Raw genomic sequence first — 27930 nt, 5'->3', positions numbered from 1 at the left:
TTAATCCCTATCACCTATTTGACCCAAGCCCCACCTACCTCCCCTCTACTAATCATCAGTTTGTTCTCTATAGTTAAGAGACTATTTCCTGGCTTGTCTCTCTCTCTTTTATTTTCCTCTGCTCATTTGTTTTGTTTCTTAAATTCCACATATGAATGAAGTAATAAAATATTTATCTTTCTCTGACTGACTTATTTCAATTAACATTACACTCTCTAGCTCTATCCCTGTCATCACAAATGGCAAGATTTCATCCTTTTTTATGGCTGAATAATATTCCATTGTGCATTTGTGTGTGTGTGTGTATACATACTATATCTTCTTCATTCATTAATCTATTGATGGACACTTGGGCTGCTTCTGTATTTTGGCTATTGTAAATAATGCTGCTATAAACTTAGGGGTACATTTATCCTTTTGAATTGACGTTTTGTGTTTTTTGGGTGAATACCCAGTAGTGCGGTTATTGGATCTTAGGGTACCTCTATTTTTAACTTTTTTTTAAAGATTTATTTATTTGAGAGAGAGCAAGTGCAGGGAGGGGCAGAGGGAGAGAGAGAGGGAATCTCAGGCAGACTGCCCGCTGAGAACAGAGCCCAACACCAGCCTCTTACCTCACGATCCTGAGATCATGACCTGAGCTGAAATCAAGAGTCAGACACTTAACTGACTGTGTCACTCAGGTGCCCCACTATTTTTAACTTTTTGAGGAACCGCCATACTGTTTCCACAGTAGCTGCACAGTTTGCATTCCCACAAACATTGCAAAAGGGATCCTTTTTCTCCACATCCTTGCCAACACTTAAAGTTTCTTGTGTTTTTTATTTTAGACAAGTGTGAGGTGGTATCTCATTGTAGTTTGGATTTGCATTTCCCTGATGATGAGTGATGTTGAGCATCTTTTCATGTGTCTGTTGGCTATTTGGATGTCTTATTTGGAGAAATGTTTATTTCTTCAGCCCATCTTTTAATTGGATTATTTGGTTTTTGGGTGTTGATTTATGTAAGTTCTTTATATATTTTAGATACTAACCCTTTATTGGATATGTCCTTGGCAAATATCTTCTATCATTCAGTAGGATAACATTTAGTTTTGTTGACTGCTTCCTTTGCTGTGCAGAAGCTTTTTATTTTGATGTAGTACCAATAGTTTATTTGGCTTTTATTTCCCTTGCCACAGGAGACATATCTACAAAAATGTTGCTATGGCTGATATCAGAGAAATTATTGCCTATACTCTCCTCTAGGATTTTTATGGTTTCAGAACTCACATTTAGGTCTTTTAAAAATTTTTTTAAAGATTTATTTATTTATGAGAGAGAGAGAGTGGCGAGAGGGGCAGAGGGAGAGAGAGAATTCTCAAGCAGACTCTCCACTGAGCATGGAACCCGACTCGGGGCTCAATCCTAGGACCCTGAGATCGTGACCTGAGCCAAAATCAAGAGTCAGCTGCTTAATGGACTGAGCCACCCAGGTGCCCCAGTATAGACATTTTTAAATATTTGTTCTTCAATCCATAAGCATGGATGTCTTTCCATTTCTTGGTGTCATCTTCAATTTCTGTCATCAGTATTTTATAGTTTCCAGAAGATAGGTCTTTCACCTCTTTGGTTATAGGTTTATTCCTAGGTAATATTATTTTTTTATATAATTTCAAATGTGATTGTTTTCTTAAATTCTCTTTCTGCTGCTTCATTATAAGTATATAGAAATGCAATAGATTTCTGCACATTGATTTTATATCCCGTGACTCCTGAATTCATATGTCAGTTCTAGTAGTTTATTGGTAGAGTTTTTAGGGTTTTCTATATAGTCTCATGTCCTCTGCAGATAGTGAACATTTAACTTTTTCCTTACCAATTTGCCTGCCCTATATTTTTTTGTGTGTGATCTGATGGCTATGGCTAGGATTCCAGTACCATCTGGAATAAAAGTGGTGAGAGTAGACATTCTTTTATAGTTCCTTACCCTAAGGGGAAACCTCTCAGTTTTTCCCCATCAAGGATTATATTAGTTGGGGATTTTTTTGTATACAGCCTTCATGATGTTCAGGTATGTTCCCTCTTTCCCTACTTTGTTGAGGGTTTTTATCATGAATGGATGTTATACTATATCAAATGCATTCTCTACATCTATTGAAAGGATCATATGGTTCTCATCCTTTCATTTATTAATGTGGTATATCAAATTGATTGATTTGTGAATACTGAGCCACCCTTGCAGTCAAGGAATAAATCCTACTTGATTGTTGGATTCTGTTTGCTAGTATTTTGTTGAGGATTTTTGCATCTATGTTCTTCAAAGAGATTGACCTGTATTCTTTTTTAGTGGTGTCTATGTGATTTTGGTTATCAGGGTATTGCTGGGCTCATAGAATGATTCCGGAAATTTTCCTTCCTCTTACATTTTATGGAATACTTTGAGAAGAATAGGTGTTAACTCTTCTTTAAATGTTTGGTAGAAAGGGGTGCCTGGGTGACTCAGTTGTTAAATGTCTGCCTTCGGCTCAGGTCATGATCCAGGGTCTGGTATCGAGCCCCGCATCAGGCTCCCGGCTCTGTGGGAAGCCTGCTTCTCCCTCTCCCACTCCCCCTGCTTGTGTTCCCTCTCTCGCTGTGTCTCTTTGTCAAATAAATAAATAAATAAAATCTTTAGATGTAAGTAGTGTATTAAAGTCTCCTACTATTATTGTATTATTGATTGGTTCCTTTATGTTTGTTATTAACTGTTTTATGTATTTAGTACTCCCATGTTGGGTGCGTAAATATTTATAATTGTTACCTTTTTGGTAGATTGTCCCCTTTGTTATTATATAGAGTCCTTCTTCATCTCTTGTTATAGTCTTTGTTTTAAAATGTATATTTTAAAATGTGTATTTTCTGATATAGGTATTGATACTCCAGCTTTCTTTTCACATGCATTTGCATGATAAATGTTTTTCAGTTCCCTCACTTTCACCCTGCATGTGTCTTTAGGTCTAAAATGAGTCTCCTATAGGTAGTATATAGATGGGTCTTGTTTGTTTTTTTTTTTTTTAATTCATTCTGTCACCCTATGTCTTTTGACTGGAGCATTTAGTTTATTTACATCAAAGTAATTATTGATAGATATGTATTTATTGCTACTTGTACTGTGGTTATTTCTGAAGTTTTTTCTCTGATCCTTACTTATCTTTCTCTCTTTTAAGTTTTGCTGATTTGCTTTAGTGATATATTTGGATTCCATTCTCTTTATTCTTTACCTATCTATTAGTGTTTTTTGATTTGTGGTTATCATTAGTTTTACATAGAACCTCTTGTGCATATAGCTCTCTATATTAACTTCATTGCATCCGGCCTATTTTGAATCTCAATTATTGCATTCTTCATTTCTGACAGTTTTTCAACCCTTTTATCCCTGGGTTAAGGGCCTCCTGAAGCCTTCCATGCTTTTCTCAAGCCCAATGAGTATCCTTATGACTGTTGCTTCAAATTCTCCATCAGACATATTACTTATATCTGTTTTGCTTAGATCTCTGGCCGTGACCTTATTTTGTGTTTGAATTCCTCCATCTCGGCATTTTTTCTAAGTCTCTGTCTACTTCTCTGTGTTAGAAAAGCCTGTTATGTTTCCTGCTCCTGAGAATTATGGCTTTATGAAGAAGAAGTCATAAAGTGTCCAGGGTCTGGTGCTTCAAGGAGTGTCTCTGGTGTGTGCTGAGTACACTCTGCTGCTTTGTTTCAACTGCTCTGTCCTTCAGACCATTCCTCTTCAGAGGCTCTCCTTGCCTGCAGTGGGCAGTGTTTGGACCTTGGCCAGAGTGTGGCATGTTTTCACTATGTGTGCTCTGTTCTGCTTGTTAAATGAGACTTGATGGTACTTCCACTAGAACTGATGCCTTGCAGACCTCTCTGGTCAGGAGTTGTGGTGTGTGCAGGGGTTTCTGCTGGTCTTCTGGGGAAGAGGCCCACTGTACTGGAACTGAGGCAAACTTTACCTAGAAGGGCAGTAAGGGCAGAGTGCAGGGGTGTGGGTCCTGATGTAAGCAAGTTAGGCAGCCAGCGTTGGCGCTGTGCTGTTTACTGAAGGTGGCTCTCTGTTTATGTGACGGTCAGGGGAAGACAATGGCACCAGCCAGCTCTTTTGTCCCAGGAGAGGGGTCTCTGTGCTTGCTGCTCTCAAAGAAGCACTCTGAAAAGAGCGAATAATCTCTCCCAGTGTATCCGGGTGTTTTTCAGTTGCTGTTTTCTTGCTGTTTGTCCCATGGTTGTTCATCTGCCTTCTCTCCTAGAGCAGTACAGTGGCCTCAGGGCTCTATCCCAGCCATGCGTACTCACCTTACCTTTGAAACTCCTGTCTTTAAACCCCACTGGTTGCAAAAACTCACAAAAATCAGCCCTTCTCATTTTCCCAGCCAATGACTAGGGAAGTGTTCTCCTTGTGCATTCCCTTCTGTGCTCCTCACTCTCTTGCATTTCTCTGCGATCAGGGCTCCCTTCCCTCCACAGCACCCATGCTGTTTCTCCTCCAAACCATGTCTCCACACTTCCTATCTTTCTTGATGTGCGTCTTCTCTCCCTCTAATTGTAGAGTTTGTTCTGTCAGTCCTTGGGTTTATTTCTTGGGTATTCAGAATGATTTGATAGTTATCTAGTTGTGTTTGAGGGATGAGATGAACCTAGGGTCCTCCTACTACACCACCATCTTCTAGCTGTCTATATTAAGTTGATGGTCATTTAAGATTCAACCCGTTCTTGTATGTGCACCCCAATGTTTATAGCAGCAATGTCCATAATAGCCAAACTGTGGAAAGAGCCAAGATGTCCATCGACAGATGAATGGATAAAGATGTGGTATATATATACAATGGAATATTATGCAGCCATGAAAAGGAATGAGATCTTGCCATTTGCAATGACTTGGATGGAACTGGAGGGTGTTATGCTGAGTGAAATGTCAGTCAGAGAAAGACATGTATCATATGAGCTCACTGATATGAGGAATTCTTAATCTCAGGAAACAAACTGAGGGTAGCTGGAGTGGGGGGGTGGAAGGGATGGGGTGGCCAGGTGATAGACACTGGGGAGGGTATGTGCTATGGTGAGCGCTGTGAATTGTGCAAGACTGTTGAATCACAGATCTCTGAAACAAATAATGCAATATATGTTATGAAAAAAAAAAGAAGATAGCAGGAGGGGAAGAATGAAGGGGGGGAAATCAGAGCAGGAGACAAACCATGAGAGATGATGGACTCTGAAAAACAAACTGAGGGTTCTAGAGGGGAGGGGGGTGGAAGGATGGGTTAGCCTGGTGATGGGTATTAAAGAGGGCACGTTTTGCATGGAGCACTGGGTGTTATCCACAAACAATGAACCATGGAACACTACATCAAAAACTAATGATGTAATGTATGGTGATTAACATCACAATAAAAAATTTAAAAAAAAGATTCAACCCATTCTTTACTCCTCTCCTCCCCACATTTTAGGTATATGGTGTCATATTTTACATTCTTTGTGTGTGTGTGTGTGTGTGTGTGTGTGTCTTGACTGATTTCTTACAGAAATACTCATTTTCACTGCTTTATGTTTCCTACTTGATACTGTCACTTTTGGTCTTTCCTTTCCACTCAAAGAATTATTTTTAATATTTTTTATAGAGCTGGTTTATTGGTCATTAACTCCATTAGTTTTTGTTTGTCTGGGAAACTCTTTAGCTTTCCTATTCTGAAAGATAACCTTGCTGGATAGAGTATTCTTGCCTGCAGATTTTTCCCATTCAGCACTATGAGCATATCATGCCACTCCCTTTTTGTTATAACATTTCTGCTGAAAAAGCTGCTGATAGCCTTATGGGATTTCCGTTATGTGTAACTGTGTTCTTTTGTCTTGCTGACTTAAATTTTTTTTTATTTATAAGTATATTTTGCCATTTTAATTATAATATGTCTTTGTGTGGATCTGCTTTTGTTGATTTTGTTGGGGGTTCTCTGTGCCTCCTGGATCTGGGTATCTGTTTCCTTCCCCAGATTAGGGAATTTTTAAGCTATTATTTCTTAAAATATATTCTCTGCCCTCTTTTCTCTTTTTCTTTCTTCTGGAACTCCCATAATATGAATGTTATTATGTTTGATGGAGTCACTGAGTTCTCTAATTCTTTCACATAATTCTTCTTTCTCTCTTTTGTTTAGCTTGACTACTTTCCATTACTCTGTCATCTAGGTCATTAATTTGTTCCTCTGCTTCTTCCAGACTGCTGTTTATTCTGTCAACCATGTTATTCATTTTGTTTAGTAAATCCTTTATCTCTGCTATATTATTCCTTATCTCTTTTTTAAGTGTCTCACTAATGTCTTCCACTCTTTTGTCAGGTCCAGTGCATAGCTTTATGATCATTACTTTAAATTCTCTATCAAGCATGTTACTTATATCTATTTTGCTTTTAGATCTCTGGCTGTGGCTTTGTCCTCTTTTTTCATTTGGGGGAAATTCCTCTGTCTTCTCATTTTGTTTGCTTCTCGTGTATCTGTTTCTGTGTGTTAGATAAGTCAGCTATGTCTCCTCTTCTTGGGGGTAATGACCTTCTGAAGAAGAAGTCCTTGTAATACCCTGGAGTGCAGTGTCCCCTTTTCCCCAGGACCCGACACTTCAGTGAATTTTTCTAATGTGTGGTGCATGCTCTCTGCTCTTCTGTGCTGGCCACTTTATTCTTTAGGCCCATCTTCTGTAGATGCTGTCTTTGCCTGTTGTCAGCATTGTTTGGTCCTTGGCCTTTTGTGGTGAGCTTTAACTGGTGTGCTCTGGTCTGCTTGTGAAATGAGACATGTTGCCACTGCCACTGGAACCCAGGTCCTGCAAAACTCCTGGATCAGGAGATGCAGTGTTGGCAGGAGTTTGGGCCAGTCTGAGGGAAGAGAACTGCTGTGTTAGGACTGAGGTTAAGTGTGACTTGGAAGGTCAGTTCCATCTGAGCACAATGGGGCGGGACTTGGCATAAGCAATTTAGGTAGTAAGTTCTGGTGCTGTGCTGTTTCCCATAGGTGACCCTGTACTTATGCAGATGGGAGGAAAATGGCGGCTGCTAGTTACTTTGTTCACAGACGGGTCTTTTCATGAATCCTGCCTCTCTGGGACACACTCTGAGATGGGCAAATAAGCTCCCCACTGTGTGCCTCAGGCGCTCTTGAGATCAGTTTCCACGCCACAAGTTTATGGGCTGTTTGCCCTGAATTCTTTCCAAGAGCAGCCCCAATGCTTTGCATGCTCTCCCAGAGCCAAACCCATTGACCTATAAAACTCCAAGCTTTAAGCCCCACTGTTTTCAAGAGCTCGTGAAATTCAGCCCCTCTGGCTTACCAAGCCAGTTGCTGTGAGGATTCATCTTTCCCATGTGAGCTCCCCTTTGTGCTAGTCTGTCTCTTGCCCTTCTCTACGACCTTGGCTCCCTCCCCACTATGGAAGCCATGATCTGTTTCTATCCCAAGCCATGTCTCTGCACTTCCTACCTTCTCTGATGTGGCCTCTTCTCTACCTTTAGTTGTAGAGTTTGTTCTCCTAGTCTTCAGATCAATTTCTGGAGTATTTAGGGTGAATTGGTATTTATCTACTTGTATTCATGGGAGGAGGCAAGCCTAGTCTCCTACTACTCCACAGCTATCTTCCCCTCCATAGCAAATCTTGTTTATGTATTTCTCTTGCATTTTCTGCCTCTCATACCCCATCCACCACACCAGAATGCCTTCATATCTTAGTTTGTTTTTTGTAGGTTTTCTTCCAGGTATGGTGTAGATATTGAATTGTAAATGGAATTTTATTTCCTTACTAGAGATTTAATATTTGATTTGTTTTTTATAGAGTGAAATGTTGCATATCCTTTTATGTATTCTCTCATAAAGATCTGTAGAGCAATGAAATGGTGTTATATGTTTGCTAATATTGACTTTTATAATGTCATATATGTAAACAAGGGGAAAAGCATGAATATTAAATAGATAAAACTCAACACATTTGAGTAAAAAAAGTCTCTAATTCATCATACTTCATTTCCTATAAGACCTGATGTCTGGCTACTTGGCTGCTCTTTTGGATACCTTTTAGTCCGACTAGAGGACAAGATGAAAAACATGTCTAAGATGTATTTAAGAAAAAGAATATAGAGGCACCTGGGTGGCTCAGTTGGTTGAGTGTCTGACTCTTGATTTTGGCTCAAGTCATGATCTCAGGGACCTGGGATCCAGCCCCGTGTGGCTCTGTACTCAGCATAGAGTCTGCTTGAGGATTCTCTCCCTATCTCTGTGCCCCTCCCTCCCATCTCTGGAATAAATAAATAAATCTTTAAAAAGAAGGAAAGAAAAAGAATATAGAAGTAAATAAAGTATTCAGGTATAACCATTGTATTTCAGTGTGTCAGTAGAAATAATTTCTGTACTTATCAATATACTGAGATGTTTTTGAAAGAGACAGTATTTGAAAGACCATTATTTTGATTTATTTCAGAAAGGAAATTCTCATGAAAGAAAGATGCAAAACATTTTCTGTATCTGTGGTTGCACTTTAAACTTTACTCAGATCTCTACTCTGGACTTTTTGCTTGGAATATTTCATCAAGAAAGTACATTTGGAAATTCATAATTTAATGATTATTCTTTAAAATGAGAAGACCCTCCTAATAATAGCTAATTTGGGGACATTTGTTAAGTCATGTGAACACACAAGCTGACATATCAAACAATTTAAAAGTTCTTTATAAATACTTTTTGATATATGTTTTATTTTCATTTTAATCTTGTTTTTTATTATTTATCTAGAGATTTATAGATGAAGGTTATTTTTACTGTATTTAAGGTATATTAAAATGTATGTAATTTTGTGGTTTTATATCTTGGTGTCATTAAGGTGATGGTGAGGTGGTAGAACAAGTAATTGGGCAACAAACCAATGACCAAGATGAAAGCATTCTTGATGGAATAATCAGGGAGCTACAGAGAGAACAAGATCTTAGACTAATTAACGAAGGAGATATTCCACATTTTCCAATTAATAGATCATATTCTGCTAATGGTGGTAAGTATGTATATATTTATATGATGGAGTTACTTTATTTTAATTGCACTAAGTAATTACATGTAAGGAACATTTTAGGTTTTTAAATAAGAACATTTTTATTAATTTACAATTGTGATATCAAATACACCAAAGTGCCATAATCTCATTTTCGTTTGTGGCTAAGAGTTCTTAGCGTTTCTTAAGAAATACGGGTGGTATATTTAATATACTGTTTTCTCCTAACTCAAGAATGTATTTGCAGTCTTTCCTTTTGTTATAATATATGAGGTGCTGCAGTAAGTACAGCCTTTTTGTAAAAGGAGAACCAACCTATAATGTTTTCGAAATTAAACCATGTGAATGTAAAAATTACTAACAAAAAATTTACCCTCCTTTGTTGAAAAAAAAAAAAAGCAACGTTATCCCCTTCGTCTCTTGAATTTACAAAAATACACTGGAAATAAAATCTTTAAAAAAAACAAAAGGGGGCGCCTGGGTGTCTCAGTCGTTAAGCGTCTGCCTTCGGCTCAGGTCATGATCCCAGGGTTCTTGGGATTGAGCCCCGCATTGGGCTCCCTGCTCAGCGGGAAGCCTGCTTCTCCCTCTCCCGCTCCCCCTGCTTGTGTTCCCTCTCTCGCTGTGTCTCTCTCTCTCAAATAAATAAAATCTTTAAAAAAAAAATACACTGGAAGATAAGCCCTATTCTTAGGAAATACAGATGCAACTTATGAATTGATTTTCATAACAGTTTGAATACTGGCAGTATTCTAATTTATTATATCTTTTCTTCACTTTACATGAAATGTGGCTATACATCTGAATTTTTTAAAAGATTTTATTTATTTGAGAGAGAGAGAGAGTGAGAGAGAGAAACACACGAGGAGGGAGAGCCAGAGGGAGAAGCATACTCCCTTGCCAAGCAGGGAGCCCATGAGGGACTTGATCCTGGGACTTGGATCATGACCCAAGCCGAAGGCAGATGCCCAACTGACTGAGGCACCCAGGTGCCATATATATCTGAATTTTATATAAATCTTAGCTTCTGTCAGTTTTATATTTTTTTAATGATGTAATACTTCATGAATTTGTGTGTCATCCTCACTCGGGGGCCATGATAATCTTCTCTGTATCATTTCAATATAAGTGCTGCCAAAGTGTGCATCATCAGTTTTGCCTTTTTCAAGAACTATTAGTAGTACTTCAAAATGCAGTCTTCTTATGGGATTTTGGCAAATGTGTTTCTTTTTACATTTATGTAATTGGGGTTTATTTGGGTATTATAGCTTTGGGAGTCCAGGAATTGAATAAAGTGATTTAAATTTGAGGTGATTCACAGAGTATTATACTCATTTCCTGATTCTTAAGTATCCTCTAAAATTAAAATAAAAATATTTTTTGTTCACCTAAGGAGCACCTAACTAAGCTTTCCTTAATCTGGAACAGGATAAGAAGTGGGCTGATAATCCTACATAACCAGGCCCTTTTTGTTAAACATTCTTAGAACCCTGATTTAGAGATTCATTAATGAAATCAGCGTTCAACTCTACCCTCCATACTAGATTTCTGTGGATATATTTGAAATGCCATTAGTCAGAGTGACCCCACTGACTTCTGTTTCCAATGATTTTTGTTTGTTTGTTTCGTTTTTGTCTTTCCTGGGTGCTTATTTTAACAGTTGAATGAATCATTCAATTTCCATTTTTATTTTATTTGCAAATACAACAAAAATAAATTAACAGGGAATGTCTAGGGGCTTAAAAAATGTTTCATTACTTTATTTCCCCTTTCTTTCATTGCTTATCAGCTTTGAAAATGAAATTTTGATAGTTAATATTTTTTGCTTATACTTTTTCTCTCATTACTACTTTTGAAAGCCTATTGAAACTTTATTCATAGTCCTTTTAGTGGGCTAAATATAAGATTTAGATTAAAAGCTGCTTTCTGAAGTAGTACTATTAAGCATTTGTGAATCTACCAAATCTGTTAAATATACTTTTTGTATTTCCTAAGAATTTAGTAGATGACAGATGTGAACGTACTTTGAAAAAATTTAAAAGAGTGATAGAAACTTTAAACATTTATTGAGTGCTTTGCTTTATTCAACACACTTTAAAAACCATAAAGGTGGTACAGAAAATGTAGAACAAAAGGATGGCAATATTGTCTAGAAGTACCATCTTAGACTCTCCTATTTTAGAGTACTGATATCTAAAATTTTGGTGCCTTTACTGGGAGAAAGTGGTACCTTTCTTTTTATTTTAGCTCTGAGAAGTCCAAATATGGACATATCTTCATCCCCAAATATTGGGCTTCGACGTAGTGGTCAAATTGAAGGTGTCCGACAAATGCATAACAATGCTCCCCGGAGCCAGATGGCCACTGAACGAGATCTCATGGCATGGAGCAGAAGAGTGGTGGTCAATGAACTAAATAATGGAGTTAGTAGGTGAGTCAATAAGGTAACATTGATAAGAAAATTGAGAATTTTATTGTTTAGTTAGTAAATTTTAATAACTAAGGTATTTTTTAATCAAGCTGAGTTTTGTATTAGTTTTTCTACATTATTCCAGTTAGTTCATTCCATAACAACTATTTAATGATTATCTTTAATTTGCTTGGCTTTGTGCTAAATGGCTTGGGAAATACTGAAAAATGAAGAACATAGTTTGTTTTCCATGAGTTTATAGTCTAGGTTAGAAGATAAAGAATACAAATACTATTAAGTAAGAATTTGAGACCATTTGTTATTAAATATGTCAGTGGTATATAGACCCAAATTCAACAGTGGTTCTGAGGAAAAGGCCCTCAATTTGATATTGGAATGGTTTGGGAATGCAATATAGATGTGTTGTAGACCCCAGTACTTAGGGTGTATTTTGAAATGCCCTCTAAGTATACTTCCTTGTATGAAAGGATTTTATTAGGATGAATTTCAAATTTAGAATACCTATTCTTATTTAGAAATCCTAACATTTGCTTTAATATCAACTCCAGATAATCCACATAGGCTGTAAGTAGATTTAGGAAAGAAAAAAGACATTTGACAGAGAACATACAAAATCTCTTAATCATGCTAACTCCTCTACCAAGCCTTTTTACCAGCTCATCCAACAAGTAGCAAACATAATTTAGTTTTTTTTCTTTCTATGACAGTAATAAGAAAAAGGGAGATATAGCTAATTTATGAACTCTTGGCAGTAGAGGAATTTGAAGTAATTCTTTGCTCAAAACGTTAAAGTACAATTGAAAGAAGGAAGTCAAAGAGATACTTGTATGCCAATGTTCATTGCTATATTATTCACAATACCAGAACAGTAGAAATAATGCCAGTGTCTGTCCACAAATGAATGGATAAACAAAATGTGATATATACATACAATGGAATATTGCTCAGTCATAAAAAAAAAAGAATGAAGTTCTGATACCTGCTACCACATGGATAAACATTAAAAACATGCTAAGTGAAATACCAACACAAAAGGACAAATAGCATATGATTCCACTTATATGAAATATATAGAGAAAGCAAATTCAAAGAGACATAAAGTTGATTAGAGGTTAACAAGGACTGGTAGAAGGAGAAATAGAGAGTTACTACTTAATGGTTACAAAGTTTGTTTGGAGTGATAAAAAAGTTTTGCAAATAGTGTTGATGGTTGTTATACAACATTGTAAATGTCATTATCGTACACCTAAAAATAGTTAATTTTTGTTGTCTGGCTTTTAGACTGTTGGTTTGATTTTTTTAATAGTTATTTTTTTATTATGTTCAGTTAGCCACTGTATAAGTACATTATTAGTTTTTGATGTAGTGTTCAATGATTCATTAGTTTCATATAATATCCAGTGCTCATCACAACACATGCCCTCCTTAGACTGTTGGTTTGATTTTTGATGATTTCCTGTCACTTTGACCTTTATTATCAGGGTTCAGGAAGAATGTCGAACTGCAAAAGGTGACATAGAAATCAGTCTTTATACAGTCGAAAAGAAGAAAAAGCCATCTTATCCTACCCAAAGGGTAAGTTTAGTTTTATAGTCCTTTGGGTTACACTACTTGCAAGTATTTGCAGATACTGGGTTTTTCAAAGGTAGCAGTTATATGTTAAGGGGTTATTTTGCTAGTTGACTACATATAGGTAACCTATTTTTTAAACCTGAAATTGAAATATATGGCAATTATTAATAAAGATAAAATTACACAAAGTCAGGACTGTCCCCCCAAATTTAGGACATGTGGTCATTGTAGGTATAAAATATTTGTATTAAAATACCATTTTTATATGGTTAGAGTAAAACCTTAAAATTATTGGCTGATCACTAATCACAGTGTAAAATAAATGTTTGGATATCCTAGGTAAGAGGTTGACAAACTACTACCCATGGTCTAAATCTGGTCCACAGCCTATTCTTCTTAATAAAAGTTATATTGGAACACAACCACGCTTATTAATTAATATACTGTCTATGGCTGCTTTCACGCTGTAGAGTTGACTAGTTATAACAGAGATCACATGACCTGCAAAGCCAAAAATATTTACATTCTGGCCCTTTAGAGAAAAGGCCCACTTTTAGCCTACCTAATCATATAGGAGCAAAATCTGATCTATACATTGGGAAGTTTCATATTCCCAGTAGAAACTGCTAAGCAGGGAGTCAGATTCCTATACTTCATTAGGTACATAAGTAAGCCCCTGACTGGTATTCTGAGATTGAACGAACTAGTGGCAGAACGATATCTGTTCTTATTCCCAGATCTAACCATAACTCCTGATAAGTATGGTGACTTGGAGAGTCTAGGATGATTTTAATTTTATTAAAGAAATCTAGGCAATGGGCACTGAATTTTAAATTTTCTTTTCAGTATTGATAAACACAATTTTAAGTAAGTGTAGGAATATATTCAAATATCCTTAGATCATTTTGTTGCCCACTTTCTTAATTTCTGTTGAGGTTTTGTTAGCTTATTTGATGTTCTCTGATAAGGTTATTTTCTTAGAGATTTTGAATGACTCAGATCCATGATTTATATTATTTTTTCCTCCTAAGCTGATTTTTAAAATATCAGACTTCTCTGAGACTAATAAACAGGGTCATTGGGTCAATAGAAATTTTTATTTATATCAAAAATGAGAAATATTTACATGTAGGATAAGAAACTGGCCTTTGATAATGATTTATTTGTAAGAATTTTAAACTTGTTTACTCCTGATAACATGCTATGGTTATAACTTTTACATAAGGATGTATCATTAATATTTTAAACTTGTAAAGGTTAGAATAAAATAGTTTTCACTTTAATTTTAGTTGTTAAGAATTAAATATTTTTCTTGTTTATTAAATGTAGTTTTTTAAAGAACTAAAGAAGTGTATATTATATTAAGAATTATATATACATAGGTATGATACAGATATCTTGCTTCATCTTGTAATAAATTGTGAGTAATAATTGTGAGTAATTGTGAGTAAAATTGTAAATTCTGAGTGGGCCCATTCTTGCAACCCAAACTTTCAGCATACTCTTTAATTTGATCACAAAATTTCCAAAATAGGAAAGTAATGAATATTAATTTAAAATGGCTTAAATATATATAGATATATCTTGTATTTTCTTTTTGGGGATTTATTCCTAATTATTACATCCATCCCTCCCCCTCCCCACCCAGTTGATTTGCTTTATATATGTTTTTGTTTGTTCACTGAGCCCTTCATTTTTTTTATTATGTTATGTTAGTCACCATACAATACATCATTAGTTTTTGATGTAGTGATCCACGATTCATTGATTTTGTATAACACCCAGTGCTCCATGTAATATGTGTCCTCCCTAATACCCATCACCAGGCTAACCCATCCCCCCACCCCCCGCCCCGCTAAAACCCTCAGTTTGTTTCTCAGAATCCATAGTCATTCATGGTTCATCTCCCCCTCCGATTTCCTGCCTTCATTTTTGCCTTCCTTCTCCTAATGTCCTCCATGCTAGTCCTTATGTTCCACAAATAAGTGAAACCATATGATACTTGACTTTCACTGCTTGACTTATTTCACTTAGCATAATCTCCTCCAGTCCCATCCATGTTGATGTAAAAGTTGGGTATGCATCCTTTCTGATGGCTGAGTAATATTGCATTGCATGTATGGACCACATCTTCTTTATCCATTCATCTGTTGAAGGGTATCTCAGCTCGTTCCACAGTTTGGCTTTTGCGGACAATGCTGCTATTACCATTGGGGTGCATATGGCCCTTCTTTTCACTACATCTGTGTCTTTGGGGTAAATACCCAGGAGTGCAATTGCTCGGTCATAGGGTACCTCTATTTTTAATTTTCTGAGGAAACTCCACACTGTTTTCCAAAGTGGCTATACCAACTTGCATTCCCACCAACAGTGTAAGAGGGTTCCCTTTTCTCCATAACCTCTCCAACATTTATTTCTTGCCTTGTCAATTTTCTCAATTCTGACTGGGGTAAGGTGGTATCTCAATGTGGTTTTGATTGGAATTTCCCTGATGGCTAATGATGATGAACATTTTTTCATGTGTCTGTTAGCCATTTGTATGTCTTCTTCGGAGAAGTGACTGTTCATTTCTTCTGCCCATTTCCTGACTTGATTATTTGATTTTTGGGTGTTGAGTTTGAGAAGTTCTTTATAGATCTTAGAAATCAGCGCTTTGTCTGTACTGTCATTTGCAAAGATCTTCTCCCATTCTGTGGGTTGCCTCTGTTTTGTTGACTGTTTCCTTTGCTGTGCAGAAGCTTTTTATCTTGATGAAGTCCCAAAAGTTCATTGTTGCTTTTGTTTCACTAGCCTTTGGAGATATATCTTGAAAGAAGTTGCTGTGGCCAATGTCAAAGAGGTTACTGCCTATGTTCTCCTCTAGGATTTTGATGAATTCCTGTCTTACCATTGAGGTCTTTTGTCCATTTTGAGTTTATCTTTGTGTATAGTGTTAGAGAATGGTCGAGTTCCATTCTTCTGTATATAGCTGTCCAATTTCCCAGCACCATTTATTGAAGAGACTGTCTTTTTCCATTGCACATTTTTTCCTGCTTTGTCAAAGTTTATTTGACCATAGAGTTCAGGGTCCATATCTGGGCTCTCTATTCTGTTCCATTAGTGTATATGTCTGTTTTGATGCCAGTACCATGCTGTCTTGGTGATCACAGCTTTGTAATATAGCTTGAAATCCGGCAATGTGATGCCCCCAGCTTTGTTTTTCTTTTTCAACATTTCCTTGGCGATTCGGGGTCTTTTCTGATTCCATACAAATTTTAGGATTGTTCCAGCACTTTGAAAAAAGTTATTGGAATTTTGAACAGGATGGCATTGAAGGTATAGATTGCTCTGGGCAGCATAGATATTGTAACAATGTTTATTCTTCCAATCCATGAGCATGGAATGTTTTTCCATCTTTTTGTGTCTTCTCCAATTTCTTTCAGGAGTGTTCTGTAGTTCCTAGAGTACAGATCCTTTAACTCTTTGGTTATGTTTATTCGTAGGTATCTTATTTTTTGGTGCTATTGTAAATGGAAATGTTTCTCTAATTTCTCTTTCTATAGTTCCATTATTAGTGTATAAGAAAGCAACTGATTTCTGTGCATTGATTTTTCTACCCTGCCACATTACTAAATTGCTGTATGAGTTCTAGTAATTTGGGGGTGGAGTCCATTGGGTTTTCCACATAAAGCATCATGTCATCTGCAAAGAGAGTTTGACTTCTTCTTTGCTAATTTGAATACCTTTTTTTTCTTTATGTTGTCTGATTGGTGTTGCCAGGACTTCTGGTACTATGTTGAACAATAGTGGCGTGAGTGGGCATCCTTGATGTGTTCCTGATCTTAAGGGAAAGGCTCTCATCTTTTTCCCATTGAGGATGATATTTGCTGTGGGTTTTTCATACATGGATTTTATGAACTTGAGGATTGTTCCCTCTAATCCCTATACTCTGAAGATTTTAATTAGGAAAGGATGCTATATTTTGTCAAATGCTTTTCTGCATCAATTCAGAGGACCATATGGTTCTTTCTCCTCTTATTAATATGTTCTACCATATTGATTGATTTGCGAATGTTGAACCACCCTTGCATCGCAGGGATAAATCCCACTTGGTTGTGGTGTATGATCCTTTTACTGTATTGTTGGATCCTATTAGCTAGGATTTTGTTGAAAATTTTGGAATCCATATCCATCAGGTATATCAGTCTGAACTTCTCCTTTTTGATGGGGTCTTTGCTTTCTTTGGGGATCAAGGTAATGCTGGCCTCGCAGAATGAGTCTGGAAGCCTTCCTTTTTTTTCTGTTTTTTGGAACAGGTTTAGGAGAATAGGTATTATTTATTCTTTGAATGTGTGGTAGAATTCCCCAGGGAATCCATCAGGGCTTGGTCTCTTGTTTTTTGGGAGGTTTTAATCACTCCTTCAATCTCGTTACTGGTTATTGGCCTATTCAGGTTCTCAGTTTCTTCCTATTTCAGTCTTGGCAGTTTATAGATTTCCAGGAAGGCGTCCATTTCTTCCAGGTTGCTTGATTCATTGGTGTATAGATGTTGATAATAATTTCTTTTTTTTAATTTTATTATGTTATGTTAGTCACCATACAATCCATCATTACTTTTGATGTGGTGATCCACGATCCATTGTTTTCATATAACACCCAATGCTCCATGCAGTACATGCCCTCCTTAATACCCATCATTGGACTAGCCAATCCCCCTTCCCCTGTCCCCTCTAAAACCCTGTTTGTCTCTCAGAGTCCATAGTCTCTCATGGTTCATCTCTCCCTCCAATTACCCCCCCTCATTTTTCCCTTCCTTCTCCTAGTGTCCTCCATGCTATTCCTTATGTTCCACAAATAAGTGAAACCATATGATAATTGACTTTCTCTGCTTGACTTATTTCATTTAGCATAATCTCCTCCAGTCCCATCCATGTTGATGTAAAAGTTGGGTATTCATCCTTTCTGATGGCTGAGTCATATTCCATTGTATATATGGACCACATCTTCTTTATCCATTCATCTGTTGAAGGGCATCTCGGTTCTTTCCACAGTTTGGCTATTGCAGACATTGCTGCTGTGAACATTGGGATGCATATGGCCCTTCTTTTCACTATATCTGTGTCTTTGGGAAAAATACCCAGGAGTGCAATTGCTCGGTCATAGGGTAGCAGTATTTTTAAATTTTTGAGGAACCTCCACACTATTTTCCAAAGTGGCTGTACCAACTTGCATTCCCACCAACAGTGTAAGAGGGTTCCCCTTTCTCCACAACCACTCCAACATTTGTTGTTTCTTTCCCTGTCCATTTTTGCCATTCTAACTGGTGTAAGGTGGTATCTCAATGTGATTTTGATTTGAATTTCCCTGATGGCTAATGATGATGAACATTTTTTCATCTGTCTGTTAGCCATTTGTATGTCTTCTTCGGAGAAGTATCTTTTCATGTCTTCTGCCCATTTTTTGACTTGATTATTTGTTTTTTGGGTGTTGAGTTTGAGAAGTTCTTTATAGATCTTGGATACCAGCCCTTTGTCTGTAGTGTCGTTTGGAAATATCTTCTCCCATTCTGTGGGTTGCCTCTTTGTTTTGTTGACTGTTTCCTTTGCTGTGCAATAGCTTTTTATCTTGATGAAGTCCCAAAAGTTCATTTTTGCTTTTGTTTCACTAGCTTTTGGAGATGTATCTTGAAAGAAGTTTCTGTGGGTGATGTCAAAGAGGTTACTGCCTATGTTCTCCTCTAGGATTTTGATGGAATCCTGTCTCACATTGAGGTCTTTCATCCACGTTGAGTTTATCTTTGTGAATGGTGTTAGAGAATGGTCGAGTTTCATTCTTCTGCATGTGGCTGTCCAATATTCCCAGGACCATTTATTGAAGAGACTGTCTTATTTCCATTGCATGTTTTCTCCTGCTTTGTCAAAGATTGTTTGACCATACAGTTGAGGGTCCATATCTGGGTTCTCTATTCTGTTCCATTGATCTATATGTCTGTTTTTGTGCCAGTACCATGCTGTCCTGGTGATCAATGCTTTCTAGTATAACTTGGAATCGGGCAATGTGATGCCCCCAGCTTTGTTTTTCTTTTTCAACATATCCTTGGCGATTCGGGGTCTTTTCTGATTCCATACAAATTTTAGGATTGTTTGTTCCAGCACTTTGAAAAATGTCATTGGAATTTTGATCAGAATGGCATTGAAATATAGATTGCTCTGGGTAGCATAGACTTCTGAACAATGTTTATTCTTCCAATCCATGAACATGGAATATTTTTCCATCTTTTTGTGTCTCTTCAATTTATTTAATGAGTGTTCTGTAGTTCCTAGAGTATAGATCCTTTACATCTTTGCTTAGGTAATTCCGAGGTATCTTATGGTTTTTGGTGCTATTGTAAATGCAATCGTTTCTCTAATTTCTCTTTCTACAATTGTGTTGTTAGTGTATAAGAAAGCAACTAATTTCTGTGCATTGGTTTTGTATCCTGCCACATGATTGAAGTGCTGTATGAACCGTAGTAATTTGGGGGTAGAGTCTTTCAGTTTTCCACATAAAGTGTCATGTCGTCTGCAAAAAGAGAGAGTTTGACTTCTTCTTTGCCAATTTGAATACCTTTTATTTCTTTTTGTTGTCTGATTGCTGTTCCTAGGACTTCTAGTCCTATGTTGAACAATAGTGGCGAGAGTGGGCATCCTTGACGTGTTCCTGATCTTAAGGGAAAGGCTCTCAGCTTTTCCCCATTGAGGATGATATTCGCTGTGGGTTTTTCATAGATGGATTTTATGAACTTGAGGAATGTTCCCTCTATCCCTATACTGTGAAGAGTTTTAATCAGGAAAGGATGTTGTATTTTGTCAAATGGTATTTCTGCATCAATTGAGAGGACCATATGGTTCTTCTCCCTCCTCTTATTAATGTGTTCTATCACATTGATCAATTTGTGAATGTTGAACCACTCTTACATCCCGGGGATAAATCCCACTTGTTTGTGTTGGATGATCCTTTAAATGTATTGTTGGATTCTATTAGCTAGGATTTTGTTGAGGATTTTGGAATCCATATTCATCAGGAATTTCGTTCTGAAATTGTCCTTTTCGGTGGAGTCTTTGCCTGGTTTGGGGATTCAGGTAATGCTAGCCTCATAGAATGAGTTTGGAAGTTTTCTTCTGTTTCTATTTTTTGAAACAGCTTCAGTAGAATAGGTATTATTTCTTGCTGGATGTTTGGAAGAATTCCACAGGGGATCCATCGGGCCCTGGACTCGTTTTTTGAGAGGTTTTTGATCACTGCTTTAATCTTGTTCCTGGTTATTGGCCTATTCAGGTGGTCAATTTCTTCCTGTTTCAGTCTTGGCAGCTTATAGGTTTCCAGGAAGGCCTCCATTTCATCCAGGTCGCTTGATTTATTGGCATATAGTTGTTGATAATAATTTCTAATAATTGTTTCTATTTCCTTGATGTTGGTCATGATCTCTTCCCTTTCATTCATAATTTTATTAATTTGGGTCCAGATTTCTCTTTTCTTTTGCATAAGTCTGGCCAGTGGTTTATCGATCTTATTAATTCTTTCAAAGAACCAACTTCTAGGTTCGTTGATCTGATCTTCTGTGTTTCTGGTTTCTCATTCATTGATCTCTTCTTCAATTTTAATTATTTCTCGTCTAATGTGTGGCTTAGGTGTCGATTGTTGCTTTTTCTCTAGTTCTTTAAGGTGTAGAGTTAGTTGGTGAATTCGAGGTTTTTCTAATTTTTTGAGTGAGGCTTGGATGACTATGTATTTCCCCCCTTTGCAGTATCCCATAGGTTTTGGACCAATGTGTTTTCATTCTCATTGATTTCCATGAATTAAGTTCTTCTTTGATTTCCTGGTTGACCCAAACATTCTTGAGCAGAGTGGTCTTTAGTTTCGAAGTCTTTGAATTTCTTCCAAATTTTTTCTTGTGATTGAGTTCCAGTTTTAAAGCTTTGTGGTCTGAGAATATGCAGGGAATAATCTCAAACTTCTGGTATTGGTTGAGACCTGATTTGTGACCCAGTATGTGGTCTACTCTGGAGAAAGTTCCATGTGTGCTCGAGAAGAATGAGTATTCTGTTTTAGGGTGGAATGTTCTGTATATATCTATGAGGTCCATCTGGTCCAGTGTATCATTCAAAACTCTTTTTCCTTGTTGATTTTCTGCTTAGATGATCTGTCCATTGCTGAGAGTGGAGTATTGAGGTCTCCTACAATTAACGTATTGTTATCAATATGACTCTTTATTTTGGTTAACACTTGGCTTATGTAGATGGCTGCTCCCATGTTGGGGGCATAGATTTACAATTGTTAGATCTTCTTTTTGGATAGACCCTTTAAGAATGATATAGTGTCCTTCTGTGTCTCTAATTACAGACATTGGTTTAAAATCTAATTTGTCTGATATAAGAATTGCTACCCCAGCTTTCTTTTGAGGTCTGCATGCATGGAAGGTGGATCTCCATCCCTTCACTTTCAGTCTGGATGTATCTTTAGGTTCAAAATGAGTCTCTTGTAGGCAGCATATAGATGGGTCCTGTCTTTTTATCCAATCTGCAAGCCTGTGCCATTTTATGGGAGCATTTATGCCATTCACATTGAGAGTGATTATTGAAAGATATGAATTAATTGTCATCATGTTGCCTTTGAAGACTGTGTTTTTTAGATTGTCCCTGTAAATTTCTGTTGTATATCACTCTTGGGGTGTTTCCCTTTTTATAGAATCCCCCTTAATATTTCTTACAGGGCCGGCTTAGTGGTCACATATTCCTTCAGTTTCTGCCGGTCTTGGAAGCTCTGCATCACTCCATCCATTCTAAATGTCAGCCTTGCCGGATAAAGTATTCTTGGCTGCATGTTCTTCTCATTTAGTACCCTGAATATGTCTTCCCAGGTCTCTGTGGATAGGTCTGACGTTATTCTGATGTTCCTCCCTCTGTACGTAAGGAATCTCTTCCCCCTAACTGCCCTTACGATGGTTTCCTTGGTTCTAAGATTTGCACGTTTTACTATTACATGCCGGGGTTTTGACCTGTTTTCCTTGATCTTGGGAGGGGTCCACTCTGCCTCTAGGACGTGAATGTTTGTTTCATTCCCCAGATTAGGGAAGTTCTCAGCTATGATTTGCTCAAATACGTCTTCTAGTCCTCTCTTTCTCTCCACTCCCTCCGGGATTGCAATTATTCTGACATTGGAATGCTTCATGGTGTCACTTATTTCTCTGATTCTAGTTTCATGGATTCTGAGTTGTTTTTCCCTGGCCTCCTCTTTTCCCTTTCTATCTATTATATTGTCTTCCAGGTCGCTTATTCGTTCTCCTGCCTCAGTTACCCTAGCTTTCGATTATCTAGATTGGATTGGATCTCATTGATATCATTTTTCAGTTCTGCCAATTCAGCTTTCATTTCTGCCCTTAGAGACTCTATGTTGCCATTAATTGATTTCTCCATTCTAGCCATTGTCTTCACAATTGCTAGCCTGAATTCCATCTCAGACATCTTGGTTATATCTGCATCCATTTGTAAATCTGCAGCATAAGCCATAATCTCTGAGTCTCTTCTATTTTGGGGGCTGCTCCTCCTAGTCATTCTGTTGATGGGTGTTTGAGGGAATGTATAGAGTCCAAATTATTGACCAGAACCCAAGCAAGATGCACCTGTTTTCTTGAGACCTTAGGGTTGCTGGCCTCTTGTTCTCCCAGCCTGTCTTCTGGGGGAGGTGCCTACAGCGCTTTTACTCGGGCAACCCTGTTTGGGCAGAGTTGCCCTGCCCCCTGTGGCAGGGGATGGGCTCAGCGGGAATCAGTTTTGGGGGCTTCTGTTCTCTGGCAGCTTTCCCTGGCAGCTTTCTGCGTCTCTTCCACGAGTCAGAGCAGAAGAGACCGTTTCCAATCCTCTGCCTCAGAGCAGAGAGATTGCAGTCTGTTCTTCAGTGAGCTCTCCTGGCCACACTGTCTCCCTTTCTGTCCGTGCTGCTATAAACTGCAGCATCCTGAGTTTTGTGCCCCTCCACAGGGCCCCCAGTCCTGCCTCCAGGTCCAGGCAGTCTCTGCCCTTTGTGCTTCTAATACTGCCAGCCACTCCCAGGTTGCACGCTTGACCCAGGCACTCCGGGTTTCTGCCCCGAGGGCTGCCCTAAAGCCCTTTCCCCGCTGCTACTGGTCTGCGAGTCTGTGGCCTGTCCCCAGCGCATGAGGCTGTCCCTCACCAGTGGTGTAGGATCCCCATGGCCAGGCACCCTCCCACTGCCGTTTATCCTCCGATATCTGCCCGTGAAATCAGGGTTCCCCGCTTCGTACCTCAAAACCAACCTCCTGCAATATTCTCTTTGTAGAGATCCAGATCTTCTTACATATAAGGCTGATTTCGTGGGTTCTCAGGGTGGTCTGGTAGATATCCAGCTCAATTCCAGGGACCAGTTGAAATAGGGTCCCCTACTCCTCCACCATCTTTCCTTCCCTGTTTATAATAATTTCTAATAATTGTTTCTATTTCCTTGGTGTTAGTCGTAATCTCCTCCCTTTCATTCATAATTTTATTAATTTGGGTCCTTTCTCTTTTCTTTTGGATAAGTCTGGCCATGGTTAATCAATCTTATTAATTCTTTCAAAAAACCAGCTTCTAGTTTCGTTGATCTGATCTGTGTTTCTGGTTTCTAATTCATTGATCACTGCTCTAATCTTAATTATTTCTCTTCTAATGTGTGCTTAAGGCATCATATTTTGCTTTTTCTCTAGTTCTTTAAGGTGTAGGGTTAGTTGGTGAATTCGGGATTTTTCTGGTTTTTTTGAGTGAGGCTTGGATGACTATGTATCTCCTCCTTAAGACCGCCTTTGCAGAATCTCATAGGTTTTGGACCTATGTGTTTTTGTTGTCATCGGTTTCCATGAATTGTTTAAGTTCTTTGATTTCTTAGTTGACCCAAACATTCTTGAGCAGAGTGGTCTTTAGCTTCCATGTGTTTGAATTTCTGCCAATTTTTTTATTGTGATTGAGTTCCAGTTTTAAAGCATTATGGGTTGAGAAGATGCTGGCAATAACTTCAGTCCTTTGTAATCGGTTGAGACCAGATTTGTGACCCAGTTTGTAGTCTATTCTGGAGAAAGTTCTGTGTGTGCTCGAGAAGCATGAATATTCTTTTGTTTTAGGGTGAAGTGTTCTGTATATATCAATGAAGTCCATCTGGTCCACTGTGTCATTCAAAGCTCTTGTTTCTTTGTTGATTTTCTGCCTACATGATCTGTCTATTGCTGAGAGGGGAGTATTGAGGTCTCCTACAATTAACGTATTGTTATCGATATGACTATTTTGGTTAACAGTTGGCTTATGTAGACGGCTGCTCCCATGTTGGGGGTGTAGATATTTACAATTGTTAGTTCTTCTTGTTGGATAGACCCTTTAGGAATGATATAGTGTACCTCTGTGTCTCTACAGTCTTTAGTTTAAAGTCTATTTTTTCTGATATAAGAGTTGCTACCCCAGCTTTCTTTTGAGGTTTGCTGGCATGGAAGATGGAGCTCCATCCCTTCACTTTCAGTCTGGATGTATGTTTAGGTTCAAAATGAGTCTCTTTTGGACAGCATATTGATGGGTCCTGTCTTTTTATCCAATCTGCAACCCCGTGCCGTTTTATGGGTACATTTAGGCCATTCACATTGAGAGTGATTATAAAGATATGAATTTATTGTCATCATGTTGCCTGTGAAGACTTTGTTTTTATAAATTATCCCTGTAAATTTCTGTTGTATATCACTCTTGTTATCTTTCTCCTTTTATAGAATCCCCTTTAATATTTCTTGCAGGGCCAGCTTCGTGGTCACATATTCTTTCAGTTTCTGCCGGTCTTGGAAGCTCTGCATCACTCCATCCATTCTAAATGACAGCCTTGCCAGATGAAGTATTCTTGGCTGCATGTTCTTCTCGTTTAGTACCCTGAATATGTCTTTCCAGGCCTTTCTAGCTTGCCAGGTCTCTGTGGATAGGTCTGACGTTATTCTGATGTTTCTCCCTCTGTACGAAGGAATCCCTTCCCCCTAACTGCCCTTAAGATGGTTTCCTTGGTTGTAAGATTTGCAAGTTTTGCTATTACATGCCGGGGTGTTGGCCTGTTTTCCTTGATCTTGGGAGGGGTCCTCTCTGCCTCTAGGACAGAAATGTTTGTTTCATTCCCCAGATTAGGGATGTTCTCAACTATGATTTGTTTAAATGTACCTTCTAGTCCTCTATCTCTACCCGCTCAGGGATCCCAATAATTCTGACATTAGAATGTTTCATGGTGTAGCTTATTTCTCTGATTCTATTTTCATGGATTTTGATTTGATTTGATTTGTTTTTCCCTGGCCTCCTCTTTTTCCTTCTTTTCTATCAATTGGTCTTCTAGGTCGCTAATTCGTTCTTCTACCTCGCTTACCCTAGCTTTTAGATTATCTAGATTAGATTGGATCTCATTGATAGCATTTTGAAGTTCTGCCAGTTCAGCTTTCATTTCTGCCTTTAGAGATTCTATGTTGCCATTAATCGATTTCTCCATTCTAGCTATTGGTCTTCATGATTGCTACCCTGAATTTCATTTCCAACATCTTGGTTATATCTGTATCCATTTTCAAATCTGTGGCAGAATTCAGTTTCTGAGTCTTTTCTGTTTTAGGGTTTCCTCCTCCTGGTCATTCTGTTGAGGGGGGTTGAGGTAATGTACAGAGTCCAAATTATTGACTACAACCCAAGCAAAATGCACCTGTTTTATAGGGACCTTAGGGTTGTCAGTCTCTTGTTCTCCCAGCCTGTCTTCTGGGGAGGGGCCTGCCGCACTGCTACTTAGGTAACCCTGTTTGGGTAGAGTTGCCCTACCCTTTGGGGGGGGATTGGTTTAGTGAAAACCAGTTTTTTGGGGATTTTGTTCTCTGGTGGCTTTCCCTTGTGGCTTTCCGTGTCTCTTCCGTGAGTCAGAGCAGAAGAAGTCGTTTCCAACCCTGTGCCTCAGAGCAGAGAGATTGCAGTCTGTTTTTCAGTGAGCTCTCCAGACCACACTATCTCCGTTTCTGTCTGTGCTGCTATAATCTGCAGCATCCTGGGTTCTGCACCCCTCAGTAAGGCTCCCAGTCCTTGCACCAGGTTGGGGCACGTCTCCGCCCTTTGTGCTTCTAAAACTGCCAGCCACCCCAAGTTCGAACACGTGGCCCCACCACTCCAGGTTTCAGTTCGGGGTGCTTCCCTAAATTCCTTTCCCCATCGCTACCCGTCTGTGAGTCTGCACCCATTTCCCAGCGCAGGAGGCCTTTGTGTTCCTGTGTTATTTCACCTTCCTGGTGCCAGCGCTTATGGCAGCTCCCTCCCCCTTCCGTTTACCTTCCAATATCTGCCTGCGGAATCATGACTCCCCATTTTGTACCTCAAAACCAACCGCCTGTGATATTCTGTTTGTAGAGATCCTTATCTATCTTCTAACATCTCAGGCTGATCTCGTGGTTTTTCAGAGTGGTCTGCTGGATATCCAGCTCAATTCCAGGGTCCGGTTGGAATAGTGTCCCCTACTCCTCCACCATCTTTTCCTCCCCCTGAGCTTTTCATTTTTTTAAACGTGTTTTCTTTCTGTTTTACAGAATGATTATCAGCCTAGTTGTGGGCGGTCTTTACGAAGGACACAGCGCAAGCGTCAGCATACTTACCAAACACGGTCCACCATAGAGCATAATTCACAAGCATCGTGTCAAAATTCAGGTGTACAGGAAGACTCAGACAGCTCTTCAGAGGTTAGATATCTGCTATTATTTACTTAGTGTAATTTTTGTTTACCAGTTAGTGTCATCACCTTGGGTTTACTTTTAATAGTCATTTTAATAGAAACTAATTTTAATGTATTTCCTTTTAAGAAGAGTGTTCATTAATAAGGCATTTAATGAGCAACTTTGAGCATTATATTGAATTTCTTTAGATATGTTCTATGATTTATACCAAAGAAAGTATTTTGTTTGAGTGTATCAAATATGCCAGTAAAAGTTTGACTTTGGGACAAATGAGAAGAGTGAGAGGAATTCTGCCCATAAATAAAAAGTGGAATATAAACAGTAATGACTAGTTTACAGTCCCAGAACTCGTTTACTGTGTAATCAGCAGAAAGGCACATTTTCAGTTATTCATGACTTCATCATTCATGGAAATTATGAAGTGATGGCTTTTTTCAGACCTACTTTTTTCATGGTAATAGAATAAGAGTATACCAATTCTTTTCTTCCTCTCTTCTTCACTCCTTTCCTTTTGTTCTCTTAACAACTTTAGTTGTTAAGTGGCTAATGTGGGTTTAATTATTCATTGACATTATATGGCACTCCCATTATTCTTCCAGCATTCAATTTTTTAATTCTTATCAATGATATCCTTCCTTTTCTCCCTCACCTATGGAAATCTTGAACTAAAATGAATGGTCAGATATTGAGGAATGACATTACATTTCTAATGGCATAATGGTAGTGTGGTTTTGTTTTAAAAAAGAATCTTAATCTTACTAAATTTTTACAGTTAAAGTTCTTTTTTTATAAAATGGCATTGAAATAATCATGTGGGTATGAGGCAATTGGTGATGATACAGATAAAACAAGATTGGCAGTGAGTTATTGTATAAACTGGATATTTTGTACACAAGAGTAATTTATTCCCTCTACTTTGCTATGTTTGAAATTTTGCATAATAAAAGTTAATTTTAATGGAGAGTAATTATATTAACTTGGCAGAGGCATATAGATATTTTTTAAGCAATGGTTTTAGCATTTAAGAGGGTTATATTTGGGAACCTTAAGGAGTCTCTTCAGTCTTTGAAATAATAAAAAATGTCCCATATCAGTAAGATAGTAGATATTAAAAAGAGTTTTAAATACCTGGTAAGCTTAGTTGTGAGTTACAGATATATGTA

General features: G+C 38.0%; 1 protein-coding gene and 1 non-coding gene across 7 annotated transcripts in view; one reads left to right on the top strand and one right to left on the bottom strand.

Annotated features, from left to right (window-relative positions):
* The window catches only part of BRWD3 (bromodomain and WD repeat domain containing 3), a 217390-nt gene that overhangs the window by 105404 nt on the left and 84056 nt on the right, over positions 1-27930 (top strand). For all 6 annotated transcript variants that reach the window (XM_073880921.1, XM_025880303.2, XM_025880387.2 and 3 more), the window contains 4 exons: positions 8874-9041; positions 11286-11469; positions 12951-13044; positions 26624-26773. In XM_073880921.1, the coding sequence (XP_073737022.1) occupies positions 8874-9041; positions 11286-11469; positions 12951-13044; positions 26624-26773 (596 nt within the window). The remainder of the gene's footprint in view (positions 1-8873; positions 9042-11285; positions 11470-12950; positions 13045-26623; positions 26774-27930) is intronic.
* Positions 10085-10186, bottom strand: LOC112835684 (U6 spliceosomal RNA). The gene has a single exon (XR_003211301.1). It is a non-coding gene; the product is annotated as a U6 spliceosomal RNA (small nuclear RNA).

The sequence above is a fragment of the Callorhinus ursinus genome, unplaced genomic scaffold, assembly GCF_003265705.2.
Source record: "Callorhinus ursinus isolate GAN/ISIS: 27379988/994484 unplaced genomic scaffold, GSC_fseal_2.0 scaffold40, whole genome shotgun sequence".
Taxonomy (NCBI): Eukaryota; Metazoa; Chordata; class Mammalia; order Carnivora; family Otariidae; genus Callorhinus; species Callorhinus ursinus.
Note: the sequence above shows the minus strand (reverse complement) of the source record. Positions and strands in the feature narration are given on the sequence as shown.